Source organism: Pinus tabuliformis, chromosome Q (assembly GCF_031772625.1).
Source record: "Pinus tabuliformis cultivar Carrire ecotype Pingquan chromosome Q, CPIR1, whole genome shotgun sequence".
Classification (NCBI taxonomy): Eukaryota; Viridiplantae; Streptophyta; class Pinopsida; order Pinales; family Pinaceae; genus Pinus; species Pinus tabuliformis.
This window is the reverse complement of record NC_142296.1, coordinates 1,300,157,754-1,300,167,090: the sequence shown is the minus strand read 5'-3', so window position 1 is coordinate 1,300,167,090 and position 9,337 is coordinate 1,300,157,754. Positions and strand designations below refer to the sequence as shown.

The 9,337-nt window shown below is 33.8% G+C and overlaps 2 protein-coding genes across 2 annotated transcripts; both read right to left on the bottom strand.

The window, feature by feature from the left end:
• Positions 1-825: 825 nt before the first annotated feature.
• Positions 826-3,069, bottom strand: LOC149224591 (beta-fructofuranosidase, soluble isoenzyme I-like). Its single transcript, XM_089386170.1, has 5 exons — positions 2,216-3,069; positions 1,959-2,120; positions 1,639-1,877; positions 1,398-1,485; positions 826-1,295 (listed from the first exon to the last, which is right to left on the bottom strand). Exons 1-5 carry the CDS (start codon positions 2,936-2,938, stop codon positions 1,080-1,082), a joined length of 1,428 nt encoding a protein of 475 aa, XP_089242296.1. The 5' UTR covers positions 2,939-3,069; the 3' UTR covers positions 826-1,079.
• A 454-nt stretch (positions 3,070-3,523) lies between these two features.
• On the bottom strand, positions 3,524-4,445 carry LOC149224590 (acid beta-fructofuranosidase 3, vacuolar-like). The gene has a single exon (XM_089386171.1). It carries the CDS (start codon positions 3,968-3,970, stop codon positions 3,617-3,619), a length of 354 nt encoding a protein of 117 aa, XP_089242297.1. The 5' UTR covers positions 3,971-4,445; the 3' UTR covers positions 3,524-3,616.
• Positions 4,446-9,337: the final 4,892 nt, after the last annotated feature.

Below are 9,337 nucleotides of genomic sequence, written 5' to 3'. Positions count from 1 at the left end.
ACATGAGCCTCAATTCATCTATAAATGTTATAGTTTTAAGACATTATTAAAATACAGAAACTTAAAGTTATTTAAACAAATATTTATCATCAATTTAATATGTTACCTACAATCATTCAGGTGGAGATGATAATTATTTTTCCCATTCACCCACTCTAAGCTTAATTAACAAATAAACTATAAATATTTAATATTTAGATATATGAAAAATCAATTTTTTATATAATAAAATAGGTGTAGTCTAATTAATAAATGAAATAAGTTTTTTAAGAAATTGTTTAATATAATTTTAAGAGAATTGGTTTTAGTGTGATTTTTTGAATTTTTTGGTATTTGTATTGGGTGAAAAAATTTGGGATAAAATCTTGATTTGTGTTATTTACACTGTGTTTTTCACTGTATATATGGATTCAACATCCTGGAAAACTCTTTGAGCACTTCTATTGTGAAGGGGTTACCCATCAAGTTAGTGATTTCAATAAATTCTTGCCAGATTTTAGAGAAATTAAACCAAGAAAATTTCCAAAAAATCTCAGTTAAAACAACTTGAATTTTAAATATAATTTAATTTTTCTCTTATTTAAAATATTCTAAAAAAATAATAATAATTTACAGAGTAAACCGCTTAAATTTATAATTCTTTAAAATTCAATTAAATTGTGAAAAAACAAAACCATTAAAACATATACAATCAAATTTAGAACCATTTTAAATCTATAATGCAAACTTCCACTAACCACCACCCTACAGATAAATATTCTATCCATGAAGGTTGGTTTACTGCTCCCATTTTGGTGACAGTAAAAAGTTGTCCAGTCGCTGAGATCACTCAATTTTCGATATTTTATTCATAAATTACATAGAAAGACATATTCCTTAATTGGAGGTGATGACGTGGCAGATAAACCTGGCGATGCTTCTTCCCCATCACTGTGCCCAGAGCCAAGCAAATCCATATGCCCAGACCACACATTTTCACATCACAATCAAATAACAAATTCCTCAGTCCAGTCCGGCTTTATTACAAGCCAAACAAGACACAGAGACGCCCTGGGGATCAATCACACGACCACCCACTGTTAGACCACCGAATGTTCCTCTTCAAGTTGCTGGTAAGGACGCAGGGACACAGTCTCCATCTGCCATACGTTCAGACTCTGGACTTTCACTGCTGTAGTGGCGTTGTTGAACAGAAACAGTTTAGCAGCACCATCGAGAGCCTGTGTCGGATACACCCTAGAGGTAATGCAGCGCCTCCCACCCTGAGCATAGCTCTCCACAATAGAATGGTCGACCTGAAAAATTCAAAACCACATCGCCCCTATTTCATTTTAATTCTCAAAATTCATGGTTTCGGTGAAGAAAACTGGGAATTTTCTTTTTAAACATGGACTTACCAGGGTTCGAACCGAGATGCTTTCGTTTGCAAGAACCGGGACGGAGCTCCCGTGGACTCCCAGGATGAGATCAGTTGCCAGAGAGGACCTGCACGTCCCGTATACTTCAATTAAATTAACGGCATACACGTTTCAGTTTCCGATTCCCCAACATTTCCGACAATATGACATAAAGATTCAAACCCTGACAGGGTTTTTGGCTGTGGGGGATTTTAGGGTTTTGCTACGGTGGCTTAATTACCTCGACTCATCATGGCAGAAGAAGGTCTGCAATTTGCCGTTAGCAGATTTCACGACATAGAAATAAACGGCAGTCTGTTCCGTCAGATTTTTCTCAGCTATAACTAGCAACCCAAACGGTCCCAGCACGCCTCTACCGGCAGCCCCTCCGCTAGTACTGCAGTTGTAGAGTGCATTATCTTCGGCCGCGTCGATGGCAGCGGTGTCCTCAGGGAATTCAATAACGAGCTCAATATCCAACTGTAGCAGCAATGGCAGCATGTCACGGGATCGAAACCAGTAAGTTTCATAAAACAGAATTGACTTAATGAGTACCCGTACCTGAGCAGCCTCGGTTGTATTGACTTCCACAACAGAGCCCGGCTGGAGCAGAACATCCTCGACGACAACCGCAGCCGATCGCAGCTCGTCAATTTCTTCGACGGGCCATTGGATAATATTGGTCTTCGTCTTGTTATCAAACCAAATATGCCTAGGAATCGTCTGCAAAAGAAACCAGCAGTCTCAGGATCGAACTCCCGGGAAATTAAAGATCACAAGAAAATAAATAAATTAGGGTTAAAGATAAAGATCATGACCTGCAAAGAAGCCCATCCTTTTCTAAGATCGTCCTGCTCGCTGTCAGTTTCTCCTACCCATCCCCAAAGAATTCTTCTCTCCTTCACTGGATCGTAAAAAGACTTGGAAGCATAATATTTTCCATAATCATACCGCAGCCCCAGCCCGACGTCCATTTCAGGATCATCGGGGATAAATTTCTGGCTCGTGGCATTGTAAGTTCCAATGGCGTAATAATCATGCTTATCGTCATCGAAGCTAGCTTTGAGCACATGCTTAACGCCCACTCCATTTGCAGAAGTGTCCAAACCCGACACTCCAGAGGCGGCCACGGGATAGAAATCCACACACTCCCACATGCCAGTGTCATTAACAGAATGCAAAATATTCTCTTCTTCATACTTGACGAAGTCCTCCGTCTTGAAAATCAGTGCCACGCCCGTCATATCGAGCTTCGATCCGATTGTAATCCGCCAGGCTCCGTCTTCGCCGATCCAGCCTGTGGTCGGATCCCTGAAATCCGTGAGCCCTATGCCCTCGGGCGGGACTATGACAGGATTCGCCTCCGATTTCACCCATTTCTGGAGAAGCGGATCGGAGGCGTTCTCTGGAAAGGCCAAGTTCTGGACTTGAACGGATTCGTTCGTGGATCCCGTATAGAGCATAGCAATAGTCCCGTCTGCCAAGAACGTAGCGGAGCCCGTCCAGACGCCATTGATGTCGTACCAATGGTCGGGAACCATGGCCAAATCCAGGTAAAGCCAGTGCACCAGATCCTTCGACACAGCGTGGCCCCATGTTATGTTCCCCCAAATCGCCGAGTCCGGATTGTATTGATAGAACAGATGATACCATCCCTTGTACACCAAAGGTCCTGAAGCCACAAAAAGCAAAAGTTATTTCACTTCAATCCATAACTCATTTAATTGCAATACGCCTGGTATCATGGCTTTAAGTACAGAGTCAAGGCTAGATGCTACTTTTAACTATCCTCAGCCATGGTTACAAGGAATATCAGTCTAACCGTCTAAGATTTAGAGGTATTTGACAGTGATGAAATATCAGTATTACTGTCCAAGATCTAGAAGTATTTGACAAGGTGGAAGTTTGGAAATCTATCGCTGTAAAAAGTCATTACAACTTACAATTTTATCACAATCACATTAGAATCTTGAAATAGTATCAGAAAAGTTAAAGTTAAACCTACAGTGACAGTACAGTACAGATAACTTTCCCCAAAATAGAAATCAAATGGTTTTTCTGAACTAACAATCTTACCGTCTGGATCTGCTGACGTTCAATTCATCCACAAACCCCAGCGCCAATCCCACACACAGCAATAGACAATAGACAATAGACAATAGACAAGAATCAGAATAAACCGAAGGAACTAAATAAAAGTGACAGTAAATCCAAATGTATTAAATTTCTTCCAACACAGTACCGTTCATCCAATTCTTCTCAGGCTGAAAATGAAACCCCGTTCGCTGCCATGACAGCGCAGCATTGGTCCATGGATACGGCGAAATCGAAGCCCCCACGCTTTTCTCAGAAACACCTTCGATTCGTCCCCTGGAAATCACATACTCTTCTGCCGGCCGTTCTTCCCAGTGTTCGCCATCGTTTGGCCTGTTGAATATCGCTATCCCGCAGAGTCCTACAATAGCAATAAGAAACACACAAAGAATTGCAGGCCTATAAATCCCATTCTTCTTGCTAATATCATCCGACAGGCCAACGTATGGCCCGGCCACGTCCTCAATTTCATTCGCCATTTTTTTTCTGCAACCTCCCGTCGTTGCTTCTGCCGCTACCCGGGCATGCCTACTTATAATCGAGCCACTGACCCCATCTACCCCTCAGAAAGCTTCAAATCTAGACGTGCGGGACTCGAACTGAGGTTGGGGTTCACTATGTTACCACCAGTGCGCAGCAACGGGAATTACCATTACAGTAATTTGTTGCCAATGATATGGTATTAAAATCACGTGTGGTCGGACTCGATTCCGGATCTGTCGCAGGGATAGGATGAAAATGAAGCGTGTGGACAGAGGCCAACTACCAATCAACATGGATAGTTGACAGTATGGTATGATCTGTAAAGTTGCTCTAACCTTAGCTAATTCAAATACCTGTCCCTCATATTATCTGAGACCCGTCGTCCGCCATGTTCGGAAGAACTGTCCAGATGAAGTTTGGACAGGCTCCGAACCAATCTCCGGAACTCCATGTGTCCTCCTGAAATGATTAATGGCAGGTTAACGAAGTGGCATGGGGTGTGTGGGTTAAAAGGGGTCAGATTTATCTTTAACCGGACAATCTCTGAAGAAGTTTTATTTAAGTATTAATTAATTAAATATTTATTTATTGGTTTTTGGAAGCGTAGGGAGATATTCCTTTTACTACATAATTTGGTGTGTGATATATGCGTTATATTGACTTCCGGTGTGGGGTCTATGATCCACATTGCTATAATTAATGGCTCGCAAATATGGTCACTTTTTTCAAAAGTTTTGTGGTCAACTAAATGTACGAGTAGATAGGTGATCAAGGAGCAATCACTTGTATACTCACATGTTTATATAAAATAATGTTATCGAACCTCAAGGCAATAATATTAGATTTGGTATTTATTATTGTTATTTATTTATTTGTTGTTTTTTTTAAGTGATCGATTGGATGTTTTGATAAATATTTGTTATAGGTTATCAGAAATAGAATTATCCAATTGAATTTAAATATTTAATGTGATGGATTTTGGAAGTGAAAGATTTGTAAAATTTATAAATAAGGATTTATGGAAAGTACCCATTATTTTTATTGGGCAATAAAAGATTTGTAAAATTTGTAAATAAAGATTCATGGAAAGTAACAGTTACTTTCACACTTTTGAGGATATTATAAAGATACTAAAATGGATAATAAACAAGGTTTATAAAAAGAAACTGAAAAGGGATAATAAACCAGATTTATAAATAAATATTTATGGAAAATACTTGTTACTTCACATTATGAATGATGTTATAAAGACACTGAAAAAGATAATAAACAAGGTTTTGTTTGGTAGAAGAAAAGAGTTGTGTTTTTTTATTAGAGCAAATAAAAAACATGGCAGGGACTTAATATATTCAAAAGGGGATGTTGAAACCTATCTTGTTTATTAAAGAAATTCTCGTACATGTATGTAAACTTATTTGAAGAGACTAGAGTTAATTAATAAGATTGGTTTCTGTCACATGAAAAGAATTCATGTTCATTTGACAAGTGATTTATCAATAATAATGGTGAAATTAGTAAGAAACTACTAAGACACATAGCAACTATAAAACGATGGTATATTTAGATGTAAACAAAATTTAAAAGATGGAATGAAGCTTTCTTTTATGAAAAAAAAGTGATATTGACATAGAAATTTAATGGTGTTGTATAACCCAAAATATTTTTTAAAGATAGGAATACTTCAACATAAAAATAAAAATTATGAAAGGAAATGTGTCATTTAAAGCATTTAGGGTAGTGAATTATATATGAAGGAATTCAACTATCAACTATATTTAGATACCAACGATCAACTATATTTAGATATCAACTATCAACTATGTTTGTAGGTTGAAGGTTGGTGGGCCCATAACCCATAGTTTCGATTATAAGAAAAATAGATTTTATACATTTAGTTGCAATGTATACTTTGCTATAATATTGATTACTTCTATTAGTGCACCAAAAAGAATGAGATTTTTTTACTTATTAATTATGTGTATCTACCAAGTGAGCTTATAATGAGAACCATTTACACTAAAATATGGTGCAAGGCAAGTGTTATGGATGCCTTGAAAAGGGTTTTAAAAAAAAATAGAAAATAATCAAATTAAAGCCATACTTTAAATTTAAATATTTTGGTCTACAAGACATAGAGTAGTCAGCTATAAAGGTTAAGGTTATTGTTAAGAACTTCCTTATGTGAGAGTCATTGGTTCAAAAGCTCATAGATCTAGTTGACAAAATAAATAAGAATTGTAATTTGTTGAATAAAATCTCAAAAAGAAGACAAGTTTCCATGGATGAGAAAGAATCAAGGAATTACTAAATCTTATAGTACTAGACAATGAGGGTATGGATAGTGAGCAACAAAGTTTCTATGGGTGTGAAGCATCAAGTGAATGGTAGAAATAAATTTTGGTTTGATATTTTTTCTATTTACCTTGTTGTAGTGTGCCCTATATCCCTACATAGTAATGCATTTGTAGGTGTTTGGTGCACCGATATTTTTAAACATTTTAAACTACATTAGTGTGGTTGAAAAATATGCTATGCATCAACATGAATTTTTGAAAAAAGAAGTCATTATTTTTAGAGATATTTTAACCTATCTCAATGCACCTAGAATTGTTACATAATAATGCATTTATCTTTATTACATTTTTTTAAGAACCCTTTTTTAAATATGCTTTAACCCATGTATATATTTCTTAAAGTCATTTTGACTTAATTTAGTACTCATGGTATGCCATGCAATGATATACTTAAATAAAATGAGTGCATGGTAAACATTTTCATGAAGAAATGACAAAGATTTTTTATAAGTTATGTTGACTTAAATTAATACTTATGGAATGATTATGCAGTAGTGCATGAAATATTAAAGTGCAACAATGCATTTATATGGTATAAGTGCACTAACCCAAAAACCTAAGTTAAAATCTATAATTGCATGAAATATTAAAGTGCAACAATGCATTTATATGGTATAAGTGGACTAAACCAAAAACCTAAGTTAAAACCTATAGTTGCATGATTTCACTAGAACCATCTACTAAAGAAATAAAAGTGATAAGTGTTTTTTTTTAAACATTTATTATTTGGTGTTTTCCTTATAGTGACTAATAGAAATATCTATGATGTTTACATGCAAGATTGGAAGATACGATTATCCCTTACATCAAGTTTAATCTAACAAATCTTCACAAGCATGTTATGTTAGCATCCAAAGTCTTGTTTGAAATAATCAATTTTTTAATTCCAAGCTTGGTGGCACAATAGAGGTGGAATTGGGCAAAGGGATTTAAGAAATATAAGTAAACCAATCATTATTAATGACTATTTACTAATTAGTTGTTGAACATAAGACCAAAGAAGATATGGAAACTCAATTCTAAGCAATAAACATGTTTTTACATCATAAAGGTCTTTTTAAAATCCACATTAGATGTAAAAAAAAACGTGTTTCTCTTTTCTCCTCAATACGTATTGAGCATGACATACATATAGGGAAATGATTGAAATACTTAGGAGCACTAAAACCAAAATGTCACCTATGTGGTAATAGCTAAACCACTAAGCACATATCATAGTTTTGTAGTTTTGCTATATCTACCTAGGAGTGGGCCTTTAAATTTTGTAGTTGGCTATTCCTCTCACATCCCTAAGGTTCATTTTTCTAGCAAATACATTCATTTAGGTCATCAAGTTCCACATAAAATCATAAATATTTACACATAATATCTTATATTGAAATAATAAATTAATAATTGTTCATAGATGTACAACATTACATCTATTTTATCAAAACCAAAAATAATAAATGAATATTTTTAGGAATATATAACACTACACATATTTTACCTATAGTGATGATTGTTTCCTAATTTATGCCTATCTACACTTGCGAATTTAACTTTAAATGAATAAGGTGGAGATTGAGGTGGAACATCTATTACAACTCCTAAATTTTTTGGGTTATGGTGTCTTACATCATGGATAAGGTCCCCTATGAGAATTCATTGGATGCTTCTAACACATTGCATTTTGAGTTTTGTTTTTAGCATTCTTTGACATAGAGCTATTTAGATTATACATGTATGAAAATATTAGTGTAAAAACTACTTTTGTTTTAGATATAATAAGTTTTTTATTTTGAAAATTTATTATTTGTTTATCTAATTACTTTTTACTAAGAGATCACAAAGATTAAATTAAATAATAACAATAAATGAGAGTCAATTTTCATCAACCACCATAAAAAAAAAATGAGAGTATATTCTCATTCAAAAATCTTTTTTTTTTTATAATTTTTATTAAAAAAAAAAATCAAATAATACTTTGTTTGGGTTAAAATTATACGTTAATATTTTATTTAATTTTATTTTTAAATTTATTTTGTAATATTTTTTGTGACATTAATTTTTATATAAGATTAATAAATATTAATTTATGTTTGTTGTGTGATTATCTTTACAACCTTTTTAATATAAAATATAAATAAATAAAATATTGCATTGCGTTATATTACACATAACAATATAATATATACATATGAGTTGCTTAAAAAAGTTTATGAAGTTAATATTACATATACATGTGAGTTAGTCAAAATGTTTGAGTTAAATATAACATATGCATGTGACTTGATCAAAATGTTTCTTAGTTAATATCACATGTCTTAGTAGAATACAAGGGACTTTCAACGATAAATACGAAGTCCCATAAAAAGTGGCAAGGAAAGTAGCAATGGGTTTCTTGAAAGCCATGTAAATGAGGTGGAAATATTTGAAAAATAGGACATGTACCTTAGTTTAGTCGAAGATTTGTATATGGTTAGGGAGATGTTTGGTAGGAAGATCTAGTACCTATATACTTAATTTAAATATAATGAGACCCCTCATGCGTGACACATATAAATTGAAGTGTGTAGATAAGGGCAAGGCACGTAAAGATAAGTTCGATCAAAGGAAATTCCATGTCTATGAAGATCATCTCCGGTTGAACAAACTACATATTATTAGGACGAGATTATAAAGTCTTCTAACCATATTTATAATGTTTTCTTTAAAAATTGTTTTATTATTAATAAAAACAATGAACCGTAAAATAATGTTTGCCTTTATATGAAGTGGGTATATAATTTTTGCCTTTATGAGATAATATAAAGTGGGTATATAATGAGATGAGAGGCTCTAAAGATGAGGCAATATATGATATGTATAACTCCATTTTAATCATTTCTATTGCAGGTTCATAATCCATTTTAATAATTAATTTAATATATATTTTTATTTGATATTTATAATTTATTTTTAAAATTAAATAATTCTTTTAAATATAATTTTATATTTTTAAATATTATTTCGTAATAGTCTACATTC

Excerpts from the sequence above, each read along its gene's own strand:
- LOC149224591 (XM_089386170.1), bottom strand. The coding sequence starts at position 2,938 with ATGGTTCCCGACCATTGGTACGACATCAATGGCGTCTGGACGGGCTCC. Across the intron at positions 2,121-2,215 it reads AAGGATGGGCTTCTTTGCAG|ACGATTCCTAGGCATATTTG; the intron begins GTCATGATCTTT and ends TTTCTTTTGCAG. Across the intron at positions 1,296-1,397 it reads GCATCTCGGTTCGAACCCTG|GTCGACCATTCTATTGTGGA; the intron begins GTAAGTCCATGT and ends TGAATTTTTCAG.
- LOC149224590 (XM_089386171.1), bottom strand. The coding sequence starts at position 3,970 with ATGGCGAATGAAATTGAGGACGTGGCCGGGCCATACGTTGGCCTGTCG.